Here is a 22,881-nt window from a genome sequence, read left to right on the forward strand (position 1 = left end):
CATTTTCAGTTCGCAAAATTTTTAATTGATTCAGTTCGGTAAGTGTTTAAACAAACTTTTGGGTTCGAATTCGGTCAGAAAATATATTTGTAAAGAGACATGTTTTTGAAAAATAAGAATTTGTTGACATCTTTTGAAAAAAAAAACCGACTGAATTTTCACTTGATGACAAATATTTTTTTTCCTGGTCAACATTGCATTTAAATCGACTATTTTTCATTTAAATATGTTCAATGAATCGCTCCTTAGTAAAATGTTATTGTAGATTTTTTGCGCAAGCTAAGATACTTAAAGTTTAAGTCTTAAACCTTGATTTGCGCTATTTCAATATTTGATGATTTAAAAAAAATGTTGAAAAAAGAAATGCATTTTATGTATTTGCTATTTGTTTTTTTATTTTTTCGTTAAGTCGTTGTCTTATAAAGTTAAAAAGATTCAATTACATAAAGTTACAATTGTTATTAGAAATGAGAAATTGAAGCATTTTTTCCAGTGGACTAAAATTTATTGGTTTCTTTGATTTATAATATCACGTAAGCGTTCGATTTCTTTTTCAAGTTCGCTTGTTTTTTTATCGGATTCAATGAGTTTATTGCTTAAAATTTGAATTTGTTTATCTTTCTCCTTATTTTCATCTGAAAATTGTAAACCAAGTGATTTAAATAATGTGGTGTGCTCTTCTGTTCGGATAAATTTCGTTGAACAGCTCATTGCCGATTGATTTATTGAATTGGCCATATCGTCAACATTATCGATGCTGTATGCACATGAGCATGCTGCATTGGCATGGGTCATTGCACTACAGGCACTTGAAATGTCTGTCCGGGAGCCATTTGAACACTCGTGTGATGGTAACTGCATTCGGAGCTGATTCAGATCATCTGTCACCTGAGTAAATTGATTTTGAAGATCATCATTGCGTTGGGATGAATTCTCGTGTATACTGTTGCTATTGCCATTCCAAAGTTTCAATTTTGTCAGTAGTTCAAATGTTCCAAATGAATCTGGTCGTTCGGTGTGTTTTTGGAGTAGCCTTCATTAGAAAAGAAAAAAAATAATTTGTTTTTTTTTTACAAAATGATGACAAATGATGACAAATGATAACATACGTTTTAAGTAGAGTTAAATATGTTGGTGGTATATTGGATGGAAAAATGCCCTTTCGAGCCGCTTCAATGGTCTTCAGGCGTTCCATATCCGTACTAAATGGAATTAGCAATTCCAGCAGTATAATGCCCAAACTGAATACGTCACTCTGTAAGAATACAAACAGTTCAGAACGGTCTCTTCACAAAATTCTTCGAAATTAAAAAAAAGCTCACACACGTACCTTTGGATTACAATAACCTCTAAGCTGTTCGGATGCCGCGTACGTCATAGTTCCGATCATTGAGTCTGGTGCATGCTTTGCTTGCAATGGGCACGCCAATCCAAAATCGCCAAGTTGTACATACAATTCGCCATTTTTTTCACAACCAATAAATATATTCGACGGTTTTATATCATGATGAACGATATTTTGTAGATGAATGTAACGTAGTCCGCTTAAAACTTGAATGAAAATATTCAATGTGATGTCCAAAGAGTCGTAATTTTTCGTTAGATTTTTCTCAAGCGATGCACTCGACATTGATTGACGTATTCGTGTTTGATTATTCATTTTGGAAACGGCACCATTTGTCCGATTTCGATTGACTTCATCGTCGTCCGAATCATCAACCACCATTGGACGATCCCATTGTTGTATCGATTTTTCGATGAATTTCAAATAAAATTGTTTAAAATCGTTATGTTTATTGCGCTCATTGAGCCACGCACGCAACGTTAATGGACGATATGACATTTGAATGTAAAGTGTTGCCCATTTTAATTTTAAATGCGGCTGTGATTCATTGAATTCTAAACTATTTTTGATAATTTTGTTATTGGGATGTTTGGCATTTGGTTTACACAGACGTTTATCTTGTGTGGCATCCATGACAGAAAAATTGGCACCGTCCACCACATCATCTTGGGTGCGTTGAAATTGAATAAAATCGGACGAGTCATCGGCATGATTGTTTGTCGGCAATTGTAATTGATTCCGACGATCGGTCACTAATTTACCGGGGCACGTTCCAGCATCGGAATCGGAACTCTCACTATCACTTTCACTGTCTTCTTCTTCGATATTTGTTGTTGTTGTGGCACTAAATTTTGAATCAATCTCAAAGATGCCCACTTCGTGGGCTTTCAGGAAACTCATTCCTCTTGAAATCGATGTTAATTTCGATGTTTTTTTCACATACTTTCTGCAAGATAAAATCCAAAAACCAAGTATTAGTTTTTCTTCAAATTCCTTTTTAAAAAATACTCGAAAATTAACCCTATCTAATTTGGGTGCTTACAAAACGAAAAACTAGATTAAAAGAGCGGTCCATTGTCATTATGAAGACTATTGCTCTGTGAAACAGTCTCTGTTGAAAATGTATTTCACAATGAGTTTAAAACTTTCACACTCTTTTCCATCGTAATTCTCATCACACCCCAACATGTCAACAACAAATAAATGAATAAATCACAGATACCTCTTTCGATTGGTTGGACACTTTTTACTAATCGGTTTCCCATCGGTTAATTGTCGATTATTAGTCGATGGATCGTCAAAAAGTGGTTCTAACCAGGCAGCTTTATACGGCACAATATTATTATGATTCAAACTGGCAAATGTTTTAACTTCGGCCAAATGGGATAGCACACGTTTAATTGTTTTATACTTAATGGTGACTTTTTTAACCGCATACTCAATGCCGTCAAGTTTATTGCGGGCTCGATAAACCCGACCAAAACCACCGCCAGCCACAAAGTTTATTTCGTCAAATTCCCGGTGATAACGTGACCATTGCATACCATCCGAATCATTCAGAGGCCAAACCGATTGTAAATTCAATGGTATTTCAGTTTTGCCCCTTGCAACCGTTGCCAATTGATACAAGGCTCTCTGATACTGGCTTCTCATCACATCAAATTCACCCATACGATATGTTTCATCGATTAAATTCATGTGATGCAATTGTTTGCAAATCGTTTTATACAATCGTTCGGCATTTGATTTATCCGGTTCGATCATTGAACATAATTGTTGCACCAGACTTTCAACCAATAAACTAACCGGAGCCGATGCCTTTGTTGCCAGTGTTTCTACAAATGTATCTCGAACACTCGGTGTATTATCCACTAATCTCGTTGAACTATCAAAATGGTCAGTATTTGTAGAATAAGCTGGAGACTGTTGAAGTAATTTTGATACCGGCGATGGTGCATTTTCAACATCTTTTGAAGAAATACAAAAAAAGTATGCATGATTTAACAAACAACAATAGATTTGAATAATGTATACATAATGCAATACACGAGAATGTTCTCGAAATTCACTTACATTCGAATGCGGTTACACTTTCCAAGTGTGTCCAATCGCTGGCATTATCGGATTCCTCATCTGATTCCATTATTTCTGATTTTGTTCTTAAGTAACTCACCGGTTTTATAAAATGTTCATAGTAGTTTCGAATTAAATTTATGCGAAATGTACAAAAACGAGCGATAAAAAAAGACACCTAACTAAGTGAATGAATGAACGTCGTGTTGGTTTGTTTGTATTGTTGAACTGTCATCACACATACTATAGATGTATTTCTGGTGTTCGTAGTAGAATCATGCGTTTGACATTTGTATGGAGTGCGTTCCAATTGTTTTTGAATGTAACATCTTTTATTAGTCTAATGGTTCGTGTATTTTCACTAGATGGCACTATGTGATCCGATTATTTTCACAAAACGTGATTCAAATCTCAGCACCACACGAACGATGATGGTAAAACCGAATCAATGAAATCATCGTAGTTTATAGTTCATTTATTGGTATTTCACCTGTTGAATCAAATGAAACCGCAAATAACATTGTTATGATTTTTTTTACTGGTGATTTTGCCTTCTGAACGTTGAGTAGGTTTGAAAATTTATTATTTGCGATGTGTTATTGATGTCAATCAAATATTCAATATTCAATTTCAACGTGGTTTGCATTTAAATTAATATTGATGTTAACAAAAAAAAAAAAACATCATTTATTTAGCGAAAAAACGAGTCATAATAAAAACAAAAACAAAAAAATTGTTGAAACATTTGATGGAACCAAGTTTCCTTCGGCTTTGCATACAAAACACAGGAATTTTTCCTCTGGAGAAGAAGAATGGTGAGTTCTCCACCTCCTCATTTTCGTCCTCACCGTTCGTCCGCCTCAGAGAAACAACAATATCGGAGGCAAGCATGATATACATCGCGCAAAGTAGTGCCACTTCTTATTCCAAAAGGGAAGACATTAAGCAGCGGCATGTTGAGACATGGAATGAACAGTGCGAGAATATGGTGCGCCACAAAATTTTATTCGCAAATGGTTGAGGCGTTATTGTGCTTTGTATCTGAACATTTTCCGTTTGAACAGAGTCAGCACCGTGCAGCTGATCTGTTTTCAAATCAGTATCACATTCGGATACGAACAGTACGGTTGTGTTGTTATAGTTTATCCATTTTGATGAGGTAGTGTTTTATTCCTAATTCAAAATTGTTTTTACTCCGTTTGAATAAACCGTTACCGCGTTACTCTGTATTAAAAATTGAGTTTTGTTTTTTGATTTGCTGTCGCCTGTGGATCAAAGCATTTTCTTCACTTTTTTCCCACCAACAATTTTTTGTTATTTGATCTGCTTTTGAAACTTTTTGTGATTTCCGTATTTTCATTTTTTTTTGTCTCTCATTCTCATCAAGAGTTTCATATTTCTATTTCCACAGAAATTTTATTTTTCATTCATTAAAACTGGAAAATTCGGTCGAGTTTATATATCCCAATAAACAGCATTTTAAAGCAATCTCCTTAACGATCAGTTTCATTTGAAATGGCATGGTTATTATAATTAAATCGTCTTATGATGTTCGTTTGCTTTGAAAATGTTTTGCAATTTACAAATCATTTTATTTCACTAAATCAAACGGAAAACTAATGAACATTTAATTCTCGTGTTTTGTGGCCTATTTAATAAATATATATGAGACGCAATCAAAACCGATATACTGATAATGATATGATATGTAACCAAAGAACGTTCGCAACAAGAATATATGAATTATATTGAAGGAAAAATGCAGAATTGCGAAATGAGCTGTTAATCTACAAATGCACTTTGACACATATTACAAATAGAGAGTGTTGGTGTTTGTTAGATTCATATATAGCGAAATAGAGAAGAGAGAGAATAGAGAAAGTAATAAAATATCATACTGCTCGTTGAAGTGCACCAACGATATCACTATCAGTAGCATCAGTGGCCGTACATATTTTGCGCGTGAAACTGAAAGCAGATAAATTAGTTAAAATTATCGCATGCATCGGAGATAAAATATGACACTTTTCGAACGCAATTCTTTCCACCGTAAGTATCGCCAGAATTTGATGTCTTTTTAATCCGTTTTTTTTATTAAATCGAAATTCATTGCTCTGTTGAATATGTTGTTGCAATTTATCTGTATCGTTTGGTGTTTGTTTTTGGTTTTGTAAGAATCATGCAATTTGACATCTAAGCCAAATGTTGATTTGAATGCGTTTATTCACATTTCACAACATTTCGACTACGTTCAATCGATTGGATTATTGTGTTGTGTTGTTATCGAATGTAATTGCATTCCTTATTATGTAAAGCATTTCGTTCATGTTTTTTTTTTCACGCGGTGTCTAATGTTCTAAATTAAGAATCACTGCAAATAATCAAGTTGTTTGTAAATAAGCTACAGTTATGAATATAGCGGAAAATGGTGTAATGTTTTGTTATGGTATTTCCGAGAATCGAACATGTACACACACCAAAAATTCCAATATGTATTTTTTGTTAGATGAACGAAACGTGCAACCACGCTTACATACGTATCGTTGGTAAAAACATTTTCATATTTCAAGATTACATGTGTAGCATTTTACTCTTACCATACACACTCACTTTTAGCATGCGCTTATATTATGCAAACATTAAGGTGCTCATCATATGATTAGAACACCAATTAATTATATGGATAGGCATTTTTAAGTCGTTACCTTAAGGCATCAGACGATGATAAAATCGTTAATACTCGATTGAAATCGATGGCATTTTATCAGGTAGACGGTGGGGATGAGTTTCAAATATTTAATTGAAACTGATAATATTAACCCCAGTGTGCTTCATTAACTGCGATTCTCCGAGCAGCGGTCACATCATGTTAATTCACGTCAACAGTTTCGAAAATGAGAATGTCACAAAATTTGCCACACGGAAATAAGCATTATATATTATGCACTCTCCCGCATACACACTTAAATATATATATATATATACATCCTGTGTTGGTCGGAATTTGAGAATGTCTCTTAAGACTTTCACGGCATCAAATAATTATCAACTTCTTTTACACGTTGGCAACGCTCAGTTCATCGCATAATTGCCTTCATACACTACATCAAGGCATAAAATCCACTCAAGTTTAAAACTCTCAAAAGCACACTTTATTTGGCTAATTTGGTTAATTTGTTAAAGGAACTAAACCTTACGTCTGAATCAGTTGGCAACAAGCAGTGTAATGTTTGAGTCGCTTGACGATTTCATTTCATTTTTGATCGTCTGTATTTTTTTTTTTTGCGATATTCCGTTTGAATTTCAAAATTTATGTTGAATATTTTCGTAATTGAATTATTAATTGATAAACAAAATTTAATTTCAGTAAATTAATAAAATGTGATACATTTCAAACAAATCGAAACAACTCACAAAGTTCAAAAGCAAAATGTGCAATTTACGCTTTTTATTTTCATACATCATATTTTTCTTCTGATTATTATTTTTTTTTTTTTAAATCAAATGAAAAAAACGAAAATGTTGAATGTGAAATATATAATTGTGTTACAACCAGTTTATAGGTGTGAAATTTCAATCAAGATAAAAGTCACGTTCGTTAATATTATTTTCTTCTCAATTGAATATTCATAATTGCGAATGGTGGCAATAAAAACAACAAAACCATTTGACATGCAGAGTAAAGAAACACAATTGCATTGAATTCAATTTTTTTACGATGCAATCAATGTGCATGTTATTCTTTAGTACATTTCATTTCAGTGATTTTTCTTGAAATTAATGGATTGAAATTTGCAAAAATAATTAAAATTGCTTACGGAACGGGAAACTATTGAATGGCTTGAATAGTCGTCAAAAAATTGACGGATGAGTAATTATAATTTTTCCACGTTAAAAAGTTCATTTCATAACGTTTTGTTATTGTTTCTTTTGTCCCATTAAAATACACCGCCAATTTGCTTGGAAGCTTGATGTATCGATATATAAATGAGTAGAATTCAAAAAAAAATATTTCTGACACCCAGAGCTTTAGAAATCCTCCTCAAGTACGTTTGTATGCCCAGAAGTCCGCTGAGCAAAATTTAAAGTCGTCGGACTTAAACTCGAGCTGTAGTGACTTTTGTCTGAAAATTCATGAAAATACACAGCAATTCGGTGGTTTGATGTACTACCCTTCACAAGATCCAACGATTTTAAAGCTTAATTACACATCAAGCAATATATATTCAGCAATATAACAAACTCAATCGAAAATCATGCACAAACATTTGGGGAAAAATTTGATAAAATTAAATATATAAAAAGAAATAAAAAATCGTCTGAAGCATAGAATTTTTTTCTTTCTCGTTACTCTTCTTAGAGGCTTCCTGCCTTTAATTTACACAGCCATTCAATCAATGGCTCATTTTTATTTGTGTCTAAATTGTATGGACATCATTTTTCAAGATATTGATAAACGAAACAACAATGTAAGAACTTGGGCGTATGGTTTCCTGGCGATGAAAACGTGTCACTGCGCTTTTATCTCACTTACAAAAATACATCGGAGACATATAATGCCAAACACACGTATTCATTGTTATTTTTACGTTATTTATGTTGCGGAACTTAAAAAGCTGAAGTTGAAAGAGATACTTGTAAACGAGTAAATTTGTAATTCTTATTGTGAAAGATATTGTATATGTTTTTTGTGTCTTGTTCAATACACTTGATGAAATCTATATTTTTATTTATTTATTTATTTATTTATACACTGTCTGTTTAAAGATTGTATACATTCAATTACATTTGTTATCTGAGGTATTCAATAATACTGTCCGATCGATTTCGAAGTGGCACTCTGTGGATACTGATTTCATCTACCAATAACAACCAGAAGTTCAGGTCCTGAACTAATTGTTCTTTAAATCAAATCAAACTTGATAAATTGCATAAATTCACATGAATATATTATGCTATGTGTATTTGGCGACAAAATAGATTTTACACACAAATATACCAACACGATGAATAATAGCTGATTTTGGGTATATTTCGTTGTATCAATTCTCCAACTCCAATCATTTGCAAATTATTTGGCATAAAATTCGCAATGTTCTGATCAAGATCTGATCCCCTAGAATTTTTTGTTGTTGTTGATAGTCGTAAAATTGCCATCTCGTTTGGTAAATTTGTCGCTAATTGCACTTGAGACATTTTCTCATATTCAATTTTTCATTTCTATTGTCATAACACTTCAAAAAGAGCGACAATCTAGTTAGTATACTCGGAATCGTTGAAAATTGGAGATGATATTAAAGTCTAGAGAAGGTTTTATGTAAACTTTGCTAGACAATAAAGAAAGAATGTTCTTTGGTAAATAAAGTACCAAGAACTGAAGCAATGTAATTTAGACGGACGTCAAAGCATTTAAATTTGTCGAATAAATTCTTAATAGAATGTTAAATACCACCGGCTTTGTGTGTCATAATCACATATCAATTCAAATACTCATGAGACGTAGCATAAAAATTGATGGCGATGCGGAGAGTTTGCGTACATTAATAAGTTATTTATTGACTGAAATGGTTGTTTGAAAATCAACATAATTTACAGCAGATTGAAGCTTTTTTATCTATGCACACATATATATTGATGTGACAAAAAGTCACACCGCCTACGATTATCATCAAAGCTATTCGCATTATTGTTGCTGAGTGTGATGCTCTGAGTGCGGATATATTTATATACAAATTCGTTAGAATTTCAATCTTATGTTTGATACGGATTCATTTTCGTTTTATAATGCCGTATAGATTGTTGTTCATCATCATCATTGTTGATATCACACTGATTCATTCGTTCAATTAAAGCAGCACAAAAACATTCAAAAATTTCAACAAAAAAATGATATTAATGATGTGTGTACAAAGAGTTTGTCATCTGTAATAAAACACACTCACACACAACATTTGAATACATGATTAGACAAAAGAGTAGGACGAAAGCGTATATCTAAATCATTTGCTTGTGTTCTCGTCGAAAGCTCAACGTTGCATTGACAAAATAACAATGTCAAATAATAACAATGCGCGAGACTTCATCATCATTGCCGTGTCAGCTAAAAGTCATTGCACATATGACAATTATGCGCGCGACAAAAATTTCATTTTCACGTGTTTGTTTTTTCAATTTACACATGCATACGCACACTTTTTTTTGGGTGCCAAATTCAATTTCACGTCGTGTCTGCGAAATCTCAACTCCCAAAATGCATGGCACACGTACATCTTTCAACCCCCGACCCAGACAGTCACATTGCGTTGAAAATATCTTTGTATCAATATTTCTATACCATAAATTAAGCTCTGTGTAAGCACAACACAGTATGGAATATAACTCTTGATTCGTCAATGCCATCGAATATATTTATAGCATAGAAATTTTGACGCCAAGAATTTTGATAGAGATTTGTAAATCTCTGACTCCTACCGATTACGCCAACCATTTTCAAACACACACACACACACACGGAGAGAGAGAGAGAGATAGACGAAATAACAAAAATACGCGTTCAAATATGCATCGCAGACTAGGGAAATTTCATTAAAATATACTTGAATATTGGTGAATAAATAAGAGGAAAAAAGTCAATGCTTTCTGTTTCATTCAATTAGTTCGGGATTACGATATGCAGCAACAAGTTTAACATTTCGTTCATTAAGTTTCCATTCAACACAATTATTTTGCGTCGGCATAACTCCACCTTATTCAATTCGTAGTGACATTAAATATTCAAACAATATTCAACTCATAAATCACATGCAAACAACGAGTTATTTAAGTGGGCATTTAATCGTTACTCATAGAATTCAGTTTCTTTCATTTCTTCTTTGAATTTCAGTTTAAAATCGTGATTAAAACAATGCCATAAACAGAAGTAGGGGCAATGTAATGGATAGGAGATGGAGGGATTTTATTTGATAATGTTTTTGATGAAAAAAAATTCTTCCAAGTTGCTAGGGATTTGACGAAAATTCTTCCCCATCATCAACTTTGTTCCGAATGAAATTTCCCTCATTTTTTTCAGTCTCTAAGGGCGATTTTTATTTTTACAAATTTAAAAAGACATTCACAGCCTCAGGAACGGATCCTACCGCTAAATCTTTCATTCGTCAATAAATGAGTTGTGAAAAAAAGGGAAAAAATCACATGAAATTAAAATACCGATTTAGTGAAAACCGGTTTGCAACGTTTGCATTTCCTAGGGGGGAGACACCAAGAATAAAATCCGAATCCATTATATAAATTACTAATCCAGCTATTCCACTAATCCAAAAACACAAATGTGAAATCGAAACTATTTTTCCTATTCCATGCACTGTTTCCGTCAAAAATATTAATTCTGCTATTCCGCACTATTCCACTAATCCATCAATAAACTTCAAAAGAAATGTCAAATGGATTTGAAGTGAAACAATTTTTGCTATTCCATGCACTGTTTCGCTATTCCACGCGAATCCATTCATAGGCGTTGCTATTTCGTTGCTATTTCATTGCAATTTCTCGAATCTTTACACTAAAAGTCTAATCCTATTCCACGTGTCTGCCCCCTAGTGCATTTCATATTTGTATCCATACAAATAGAGAAACTATGCCAAAAAAAAATATTCCGATTTATCATTAGAAGAATCAAACACATATATGTATAAGCCAATGCCGAGTCTTTTGACTAAAGTTTGGTGTATATGTGAAGAGGTTCGATTAAATTTTGATAAAGGAACCCATGTGAATGCCGAGACAATATATGAGCAAATGAATTGTACCATGTATTCGAATCGATATGATCAACGTGAATTTTACAAAATCATTGTTTACAAATGCCCGTAGAAAATGTCATCAAATGCACTTGTATAAGTAACATTAATTAAATCGATCGTGTAAATCAGTGGTTGCATTCGTTAACTTCTCTCTCTCTCTCTCTCTCTCTCTCTCTCTCTCTCTCTCTCTCTCTGTATGTGTGTGTGTGTGTGTGTTCGTGCCAAGATACTGACAGTGATGGTTTTTTCCTATCTGAATAGCGCTAGCTATTCGCAGCGTCTGAACAGCATTGCTGCCCAGATGCTGAATCGAAGCGGTTGCCGCACGCGTTTTGTACCACACAACATATTGTCATATAGTCTAAGTAACCAGTGAGCTCACAGAGTATGATGCACTAATGCCATAGTCAGTATACAAACGCATGTCGAACAGAGAACGAACGCGAACGTATATGCTCTGTGTGGTACAAACGAAGTGTGTTGCGCGTGCGGCAACCGCTACGATTCAGCATCTGGGCAGCAATGCTGTACAGGCGCTGCGAATAGCTGGCGCTATTCAGATAGGAAAAAACCATCACTGGATACTGAACTGAATACAGTGTTTGAATGAAAGCCACATAAGGAGTCTTGAAGATTGAAGTAGTGGAGATTCTTATCTCTTTTGTTACACAGATTTGTGTTATGTATTGTACGCCCATTCAGTGTTCATCTGATTTTCGAATTGGATTCGCAGTGAGTCGTTTAACTGTAATTGAGTTGTAGAACACAATGAAGCGCACATCCCCATTCACGTCCACAAATGGGACACAATTGACTGCCTTATTAACTAGCTTCTTTTTGTTTCTATCTTAATTTTCATATCAATCTCTATCCACCATGTCTATCTGCATTGTGCACATATCTTTATATTTCTATTGTTATTTCACTCAAATTAGGCATTTTGTTGAATTGGTGACAAATCAAATTGTCTTACCTTAGAAAAAACTGATCCTTATCTGAAAAACTGATAACGATACCTTCAAATTTCGAATTCATGGAATTACTAAAAAACGAAAGGAGATATTCAAAAATATAAATAACAACACAAATATGAATATTATGTTTCCCGTAAGTCTCGAATATGGAATGTATACCACACGGGAATCTTAGTGGATTATGAGCCACGTAGAATCGAAAATAAAAGTGAATTCAACACTGTAGTGTGTTGTGCTTTCGAAACGCCGGTGGAAAATCATGAAAAACGAAAACGATGTTCTCAAAGATTGTGATTTAAAACTTATGGTAATCTCTGGCTTGTTACATATTCAAACATCAAGCCGCACGTATTTCGATTGACAAAATAAATCAAAACGATGTTATCATCATTTTACAAGCGCACCAAATTCCCTCGCGCCAAATTATAAATTGAATTAGGTTAGACTCACATACAATTAACTAACAGTGGAAGTTATCATATTAAATAATGCGCCGAATGATGAAAATGTTGTTAATCGATGACACGTATGTGCATAATCATGAGAACACATCGTTTTACAGGTCAATGTATGCGAGAAATTCAATGGCGTCGTTTAAACACAAGGCAATATTGCAGTTGATTGGCGTATGGTATGTCTGTTTTTTGCTCCTGAACATATCAATTTTTGCCAAGCACATGCAACAATGTGCACACGACGTAAAACATTGGTTTTGCAGTAGAGAAGCAAAATTAAAAAAAAAAACTAGTCGGATGTCATTTGAATGGCATTCCACATTAGAAGCAGAGGAAAAAGCATTAACAACAATGCCAGAATGCATATTTGCACGTTTCACCGTTTCGAAGAATGAAGATGATGGAATGGGCTCGAGAATTTGCCGTAAACCGCCATATCATGGCCAATTATCAATTTTTTCTCGCTAGACTAAACATTCACCAAAACTTTCATGCGTTTTCCATTTAAGTTTGGCGACCGTGGCTGCCATCATAAAATCTAATATTTACAATGCTATACACATGCCCACATCGCCACCAACTTTTCAGTCGCACCGCCGTATTCTCAGTAGACTCACATATTCGAGTCGCAGAACTTTGTGATGATTTTTTCGTTGTTATGCGCTTTTGTCTCGTTTGCTTTCATTAGTTTTTTTTTATTGTATGAATAGATAATAAGGTTTTCAATTTCTATGTATTTACCGGAGATGTAATAAACATTTTTGCCGGTGGTAAATGTGCCTATCTGTAACGCATTTGCGTTTGAATAAAATTGGAATATATAGATGAGATTTCCGTTTTTAGCTTACCACAAAATTTGTTGTATGCATTGCAAATTATGATGCAAAAGACAAAAGACTTGGATGAAAACAATTCAAGAAATGAAATAAAAGACAGAATGAACGTGATAAACACACAAAATCACCGCAATGATTCGCACACCGACCGCAAAAACGTACGTACGAATGATATTTGCAGCACATGTTAAATGCTTTCAATTTTTGTGGTTCTGAAGTGGAGTTTTGCATTTAATACGGTTGCTCTTGCCGTTTTCTTTCAATTTCATTCGTTCTCTTCAGTTTCGTTTCAAGGGATTGAGCGAGTATGAATGCATTCGTATGATTGACCTAGTGTCCGTATAGAATGCTGATGTTGGTGTATGCAAAGTGGCTCATTTTGTCGCAATTGATTTTACCCAAGAATTTCAATGAGTTTTGTTTTCAATCTTGGCATTGTATGCATTTTATATGCTGCGTATCTATAAAAGTAAAATTGAATCTCATTTTCGATTTTCAAATTAATTTGTGAGATGGGAAAACTTTAGAACACAACATGCTCGTCACTCGATAAGCTGATGATGCTGAATTTGTTTTTTTTATCTGTGTCATTTGTTATGCCATTTCGTATAGTATACTCATTGAAATTCCAATTTCTATGCTGATTTTGTGAGGTGAATCGTGATCAATTTCCAGCAGATTTTTTTTTTTTTTTTTCTTTCAAATGATTTTACTTTTTTACGGAAATTCACTTTGAGCGAAAATAAGAAAAATCATTGATAAATAACATTAATTGGCACTAATTTAAGCAGAAAGAGAAAAAGACAACCGGAAACGGCAAAGTGAAAAAAGAAGGAGAAATGCTAATTAAACTTCTTTATAAAGTTCAAACTATAATTAATTTAACAATTAATCATACTTAATATTGTGAACAAAAAAAGCTATCGTTCGAATCGACGTGATATCTATCGAAGCGTATGTACGTCAACTGTCGTGAAAGTAGACCATTTCAAAATGCAAATTTATTGAAAGCATCTGCATTTAATTTTCATTATGAACAGTTGAAATAAGCCGATTTCACCGAGTACACAGCGAACACAAAGGCCAATTCAAAAGTGAATAAATGAACAATTTGAAGCATGAACGAAATATACAAAGGAATATAAAGAGAGAGAGAGAGGGAGAAAGAAATGAAATCTCGAAACCAACACAGGAGACTCTCAGACAATAAACATTAAATTCTACGACTGTTAAAAGTGATGAGCTTTACGGTCCGGACGGAAGTATATTGATTTTATAATGCCAATTTGAAAAGTAAAATCCCTCCATTTGATTTCTCTTTTTTGGCCATTTTTTTGTTCTTCTTCTTTTTGTTCGTGTCGTTTCTTGCACAAAAACTTTATTGTTTGTTTATTAGCGTTGGAATGAAATTCACGTAAACAAAAGAAATGTCAAATGTAACAAAGGTGCTTTAATCGGACCATTTATGCAAACTAAAAGAAAATGAGCGCTAATTCAACGAAATCTGCAATCAATGAATTCAAACCTAGGGGCATACCATTTATTCGAATGTTCCATATGAATGCGAATTTTGCAAAGAGCGCGAGCCCTTTTGTTGTAAGTGCTGCTCTTTCTTCTATTCAGGTGAGGTACTTGAAACATTATGCCATCCAGTGCCAATAATAGCTCTGATATGGACAGACATTTAACCCGAATTGATATGAAACTTGAGTGAAATTATTCTGAATGTTTCCAGAAGACATCGCCAAAATACTCAATGAATGCTCATTTGATACGTTTTTCACAGATATCGATGCGGATGAATATTCTTCACTGTGTATATTTTACGTATGTATCAGAAGGACCTTATTCTATAGTTTAGTAGTTATTGGTGTAGGTAGGCGCCACCGTCTGTACATTAAAATGTACATTTAAACCAGCGCCATCTAACGTGTTTCATAATTTTTTCGCAAAAAAAGTGGCACTATAACCCGTGTTTGGTATGTATAGAAAACTATTGATATTTTGTGCATAAATTATCATAAATAATAAAATACCCCTCGAGACAATGCCATTTCGTGTAAATCTCTCATCTTTTCTCTGAACAAAATCAAATACTAAAGTATTTTACGGATTTTTCCATTTTGATTGACTTCATTTCAAGAACAGAAAATTTCATTCAAATAAATTAACGTGAATGCCAAAGTGCATTTGCTCGTATTTGTGAAAGTGGAAAAATTAAATGAGAAACAAATCGTATTTGTCAAACATCAATCGTCACACGTTGGATTGATATTTGTACGTGTCCATTTTAATTAACTCGACAACTCATCAATATCGATCGATTAGGATAACGAAAAAATCGTTAACACATCACAGACATCAATAATAATCGTATATGTCCGTTTACTGTTCATTAAGACTTTTTATTGATATTTATGCACAAGCTGAACATTCTTTTGCATCTTGCCAACTGTGTTCGAACAAATAATTCTCATTCAAACGTTTAGCCACCTCATCGAAGCACATACAGATTTGAAAAATTGATTGCGAAAATTTGCTGAACGTCAACAGCTATGGCTATTATTAGTTTAAGAAAAAAACCGTAAAGAAAAAAGTGTTCATGCATTCTTTTCTTCATTCGCATCTCGTTTAAATAGTTCTCATTCAACTCGTTAGTCGAATGAAATGGAAGAAATCGAAATAAATAAGGAATTGGCGTTTAAATCGCAAAAGATCCGTAACGATTTGTTCATAATTAACGGAAACATGAACAATTACGAATAAATAATAGGGAAATAACCATGATTGGAGTGTGGAAGTGGCATTAAATCGGCTCACGGTTATCGCTTCTTCTTTTTTTTTTTTCTTTCTTTGCATTTAAAAAGGCAAATTTTGTTTATTTTTCCTTCCGATTAATTGGAAACTTACTGCCAAATGATTGATGACTGTGTACATTCATTCCACTCAATCATTCAATCTTCGTCGATCAAATACGATGTAAATAAATTTCAATGCTCATACTAAATCTAAACAATCCAATGGTTCCAATGTAAATGTTCAAGTTTTATGCAAACCGATTATGTTCAAACATCAAATTCGATACAATGCTATAAATAACACATCGGAAACAATGTTTTTGATTTGAAGTGGAAATACATACATATACACACACCATACCACCGTCGCAAATGAATAATGGGATTTGTGTATTACCAAGTGAATAAATTTCATCATCTTGGCCACTTCTGGTTGACGTTATCCATATGCGATGCGAATACAGGAACAACTTGTCAAATTCATATGTACACCCTCAAAATTGTTGAAACATTCATTTGTTGAAATGTTTATTGTTCCGAAATTTATAATGTAATATTTAGCTTGTCTACTTGGTGTCAGTTTTCGACAGACACACACACACACACACACACACTGCTATTGGTTGTGACAATCCAAGTATATTATCATATGAAAACAAGTTGTGTCAACAATAAATGCAGTGAATGCTTCCTGTTGCAGAGAATGTGACCAAAAGTTTCCAAGCAACTTAACTCGTGCCAAAGGCTGAAAATTCGATTTGGCTCACCAAATATTACAAGAGTGGTGACCAAACATTACGAGAGCGGAAAAGAAAAAAAAGATTAGTTTGTACTGGAAGGAATTATGCAAAATAGTAGCGCTTACATTTGAAGTATCATCAGTTACGTGGCTGCTTGATACAAGTATTCTTCGTTTTATTTGAAAATGAAATCAAACAAACGGTCGTTCAAAAACCAATTTGTCGATGTAGCCGTTTTAATACTTGTAAGACTCTGTTTAATGCGAAAAACACAATAAAAAACACATATATACAAATTCTTCATTTCTTTAAGTAATTTTTATATCCGCTGTCAATATTTATAGCCATGGTTTAACATGTGCAATTTGAGCTTAAATTTTTTTTGTTCCATTTTACTTGTTGCATTTTCCAGTTTAAATGAAAGTAATGTGTACACATTAAACACCATTCATGTACGCGTTGAACCTATAAAATGATAAAAACCACATTAAAATTTAGTGATGCAAACGAAAAACTTGGCAAAACTTTTAAATTACTTAATTTCCATTGCACACGGTGTATCCGCACTATCTCTCTCTACATTCGTTGTAAGTTCAACTATACTACAATCTTTCGTTGTATTGGAAATATATACATATAGATATTTTCTTCTTTTAAGTATGATCACATTGTACCGGTAACTTTTAAACCGTGTTTACAGTTTGAAATAAAATTTATTTTCATCTCGAGCATATAGCCCATTCACAGTTGCTCATAAAATATATAGCAAATACAAAGGAAATTTATGTTGAACAACTCAAATAAAACCGATTTTAATGGAATGTTCACCGATGACAGATATAAATACCAAAACCATTAAATTGAAAATGAAATTGAAATTCACGAACGGCAATGCACGAAAAGATGAACAAGAACAAAAAATAAAAAGAAGGAACAAATCCACAAACTTTCGCATTACACTTGAGAAAATGGAAATATTCTTTTGAACGCGCGAATTATCCAAAATGTATACAAGAACAATACCAATGAAGCGTATCCTGCATCCATACTTTTTTTGTCATTTTCATTGACACCTTTTATATAAATATAAAAAAATAATACGAATACAAATGAATCTCATCAGAGTACACAGCTTCCGGTTGTACATGGCTAAAAAGTAGAAGTAGAAACACTTTTTTGAAATTGGGTTTTCGGTATGTTGATGAGACGATTTCATTTCATTTCAGTTTTTTTCTTTTCATTTTATTTTTCCGACGGTGAAACTTTTCCTGCTAATTCAAATTCTGAACAGTGATTATGGTTTTGTCAAAGTGATACTAACCTCAAGGGAGGATTATGATTTTCAACTTTGTACTTGACTCCAAAAATATCCGAACGTATGAAGAAAAGAAGAAAAAAAAGCACTCCGATAACATGGTTGTTGTTGTTGTTTTTGAAAATCGAAAAGTTTTTCCATCTATATCGAAATGCGCAAACCGATTTTTCGCAATAACATTTTGACGCTTTGATCCCGATGACAACGACTAACATGAGGTTTGTTGTGTCATTGGTATTTTCGGTAGAAAATGTACAGAACCGTTCGCATGACACGAACACTATTCGTCATTTATAAAACGTACATATATCGCTAATCATATATATATATACAATGAAAATTCATTCATTTGAATGTATGTACGATTGAAAGTTTCATGTTAGTTTGCACTTATACGTGTTTTTGTACAAGAGAGAGAATATTTTTTTTTCATCTACATCACAAACTTTTCACCCGAATGACGATCATGATGGAATTGTAGTCATTTATAGTTTGGTGACTGCTTTTTTATGTGATGATTTTTTTTTTAAATTAACAGCAACGACACTAAACCATGAGGTGTCACTTGCCAAAGATAAAAAATGGGCGACAGATTTTAGCCATTGACAGCTATTAAAGCACCAATGCGCAAATGATGAGAAAGAAAAACACGTTCGAAAGACGAATTGACGATAATCAATATTATTGCGAATTTTTCTTCTTCTTTTTTTGTCATATTTATCGATATTCACACAATGTTCACGCACATATGTCTACGCACGCATTGTGTGATAAATAACCGAGAAATCATAAATTAAAATTACATTTGAAAAAACGAATAGTCGTTTGTTTGGCTGCTTTGCGAGCAATGTTTATTCTGTGAAAATGTAATCAAAGGCAAGAATCACATCAAAATTTGAAATATGAGCTTATGACTTGGTTATGAGTGTGTGTGTGTGTGTGTTTGTGTTTATTTTTGTGTACAAGTACATTGGGATGGAGCGGCTAGAGATAAATGGTTCATACATAGTTTATGATAATTATTTTTTTATTCGTACTGGATTAAGAATAGGCTCTGCAAATAGATTAAAAGAAAAAGTTGATGGGTGGTTGACATCGGCATTAAGATCAAAAACCACAAAAACCAACGTTTTTAATCCGTTATCGTTAACATTCATTTTGTTTGGCATGTGTGTGTATGCGGATATTGTCCATTTTCTAAATTTATTTTTTTTGTTGTGTGTATCCATTAAATTGATAAAGTGACGTGTTTTTCATGGGCTTGATGTGTAAACAATATAACCGCCAACACAAACTAAAATGCGCATTTAAATAAACATTTAAAATGTGGCCACTTTTTTTAAATGTCACTCTTTCGCTCTCTGGATTGAATGTGTACGCGCATGTGTGTGTAAGTGTATGCCAAAGCGAAGCCACAAAAAGAAATCATTCATGTGAAACTTTAGGGGAATTAATTGCAGCTCATGAATTATGAATATATATCTATTCGATTAATGTTTGCACAGTTTCTTAAATTATGCTGAAAAATGTTATTTGTTCGAAAATATTCTAAACAATAACTTTTCATCAACATTCCATCTTCATCGTTCGTCGTTTATATTTGAAATGTGAAACGGCTGGCAGAGCTGCTTCGGGGTTACCGAGAACATAAATCGGTTTTATCGAAAATGAATTCAAAAACTTTCGTTCAAATAACATTTGATCCATCAAATGTTGTTTTACGAAATCCAAAAACCATTTTAAAATCGGTAAGCATTCAATGTGATGATTCGATGTTTCGCTTATAGTTTTCATCGTCAAACAAACTTATGACAAAATTATTTATGCATAAAACACGAAGAAATGAAGTGAAGCAGTATGTTTTTCGAAAACCTATAAACACATTGTATCTGAATTGAGAAACTGAGACGATTACGATTTGAAATTCACCCTCCATGTCGAAAGCAAAGCATTAACAAATTCGGTAGCCGAAACAATTTATTGAGATTTAATGCTACAAAGTTGTTTGTATGGATGATTTGATCTTTTTCAAAGTCAGAGATTTAAAACGATGCTTTTTTCTTCAACACTATTTTTAGAAACAAGTAAACGGAAAATTCCAATTTCTCTCTTTCGCTCACATTTTTTTCTCTTCCGGTATTTCATTGCCGATGTATTCAATGGCCGATTAGAATACGAACCAGTTGAAGAGATGTCACTGATGATTTTCATATCAAAGGCGAAAAAATCAAGTGAACAAATTAGGATTCTCTGTTGGCGCTCGTTTTCCGTTTCCGTGCGTAATACGTGTGGATGTGTGATTTTATTCACATGAACATTCTGAAAGTCCCCCTCTTTTCATTCGCGTTGTTGTAACTAACTTTTTTCCGTGTCACATCACGAAAATACAATGGGTCCTGGTTTGTCAAAGGGAATCAGTGTGCCGAATTCGTGGTGTATGTGCGAATTTACTGGATCTTTTTTGTTACTTTTTATTTGGATGATTTTTCAATTTGTTATTCCATTCACAATGAAACTCGATTCCGCATTACAAATAAGCATTGACAAATTCACTCACACACACTACGCCCAACAAATATATAATATAAGATTATTGAATTCACATAAAAAGCTTACGAAAACACTTATACATTATTTTCATTGGTGAACATCAAATCAATTGTCGTTTACGCAAACACATTTTTCATGCTATCTTATCGCATTCATTCTGTGCCCACCCTCTATCTCTCTCTGCACGCCATTCATTCATTCAATACAATTTTTTTTGGTTATATGTGAAAAATCCCGGACAACGATTGTTTGATTTGTTTGTATGTTTGCAAGGTTTTTGAGGCTTTGGATTGCAATGTGCGTATAATGAAATCAATATATATTCATATACATAAACAAGGTGGCCCACGTATACTTTGATCCATACTAATTTTTACGCTATCGACTATCGAACAAACAAAATTCTTGATTAATTCAAAATTCATAGATTCAATTGTTTTCAATATTGTCATAAAAATGACTTAAAAATGTTTTTAAAAAAATTCCTGATAAACGCAAATTTATCAATTTTTTTCGATAACCTTCAATTTTGTCAAACAAAGACTTTCAAAACAATAATAAATAATCATCATTTAATCCGAAATTGCATTAACATCCTAACTTGTACCTCAGTAATGTGCGAGGGGGGGAGGGGTAGGGGGGGGTTTACCCCCCCGTGATTTGGATGGGACAACATTTTTTCGTGAAAATTATTCGAATTTGCTAGGGTTTTTCACGAAAAAAGTGAAGATCTTTTCTTTTTTTTTAGGTCATCAATGTAGAAAATTGAGGAGAATTCTTTCAATTTGCTAAGGTTTTTGGTTCCGAGAGATTTTTTTCCGATTTGCTAGGGTTTTTCGCGGAGAAAATTCTTTCGATTTGCTAGGGATTTTCGCCTCAAAAAGTGACTTCCAAAAAAAAAAAAAACGAAAATTTGTCTGATTCGCTAGAGAATTTTTTGTTTTTGAAAAATCACCCCCCCTGTAAAATGTAGCTCGCACATTACTGCTTGTACCTAGTGTTGGCTGCGAACATCTACGAATTCTCGTTCGTTCGTAGGCAATAGAAATAAAAATTTTGTCCGGTCGTTCGTTCGTAGAAATTTAAAAATTAAATTGTGTTCGTTCGTAGGAATTGAACAAAAAATTTGTTCGGTCGTTCCAGCGATTTTTTATGTCAAATATTAAGAAAATTTGAAATAAAAAATCGCCACGAACGAACGAACAACATTTTTATTTTTCAAAATCTACGAAGGAACAAAAATGTTATTTATATTGGCTACGAACGAACGAACGTTCGTAGCCAACAGTACTTGTACCATTAAATCTTTTGAATTTTAGCCCAAAAATAAATTCCCCTCATATGATTGGGCGTTTGGTCTTTCCTTTTTTTTCTTTTAAAAAAGAATTAATTTCCAATTTAAATATAAATGTTTAAACCGTATAGTAACTTTCATCAACGATTTAGTGTCGAAACAGCTGTCAATTTCATTTTAAATGGACCATAGCCGAACCATAACAAAACAACATTACCAGCGAATTTATTATCGATAAGTTTTCGAATAAAAACATGCTTAACATTAAATGTATTGGAAAATGTAAATAACCACATTGTCAAGCATAAGCTCAACCAATTCAGTTGATCCAATTTAAAATTCCAAAATTATGCGTCAAGCAAAAAAAAAAACAACGAAAATCAAACTCCGATTTCGGACAGAGCACAAAAACACACATATAAAAATGTCAATATTTATTGAAGATTCTTTTCTTTAGCTTTTTCGAGGAATTAAAAAAGAATTCCAAGAAGAGTTTCAGTTCGTTTTGATATTTTGAATATAAATTGCTAAAAAAATCCCGGTCGTTCGTAGCTGAATTTCCTATTTCGATCGAATATACTTCATTTGTTGAAAAATGTGAAAGAAGCAATTTCGATACGATAACAGCAAACTCAATAGCTTCGGTGACCCAAAAAACAAGTGATGAGCGCCAAAGATAGAGACAAGTTTAAGCATGACTTT

General features: G+C 33.3%; 2 protein-coding genes across 4 annotated transcripts in view; one reads left to right on the forward strand and one right to left on the reverse strand.

Moving 5' to 3' along the window:
- Positions 1–408: 408 nt before the first annotated feature.
- On the reverse strand, positions 409–3,616 carry LOC116342139 (eukaryotic translation initiation factor 2-alpha kinase 1-like). The gene is made up of 5 exons (XM_031769643.1): positions 3,419–3,616; positions 2,568–3,312; positions 1,331–2,291; positions 1,110–1,255; positions 409–1,033 (listed from the first exon to the last, which is right to left on the reverse strand). Exons 1-5 carry the CDS (start codon positions 3,486–3,488, stop codon positions 505–507), a joined length of 2,451 nt encoding a protein of 816 aa, XP_031625503.1. The 5' UTR covers positions 3,489–3,616; the 3' UTR covers positions 409–504.
- Positions 3,617–4,530: 914 nt separating this feature from the next.
- Positions 4,531–22,881, forward strand: part of LOC116342802 (neuropeptide CCHamide-2 receptor-like) — a 63,554-nt gene continuing 45,203 nt past the window's right edge. For all 3 annotated transcript variants that reach the window (XR_004201275.1, XR_004201276.1, XM_031770559.1), the window contains exons 1-2: positions 4,531–4,577; positions 4,830–5,467. The gene's annotated coding sequence lies outside the window, so the exon portion shown is untranslated. The remainder of the gene's footprint in view (positions 4,578–4,829; positions 5,468–22,881) is intronic.

This window comes from Contarinia nasturtii, unplaced genomic scaffold (genome assembly GCF_009176525.2).
Source record: "Contarinia nasturtii isolate CC-2019 unplaced genomic scaffold, AAFC_CNas_1.1 Cnas_scaffold_129, whole genome shotgun sequence".
NCBI lineage: Eukaryota > Metazoa > Arthropoda > Insecta > Diptera > Cecidomyiidae > Contarinia > Contarinia nasturtii.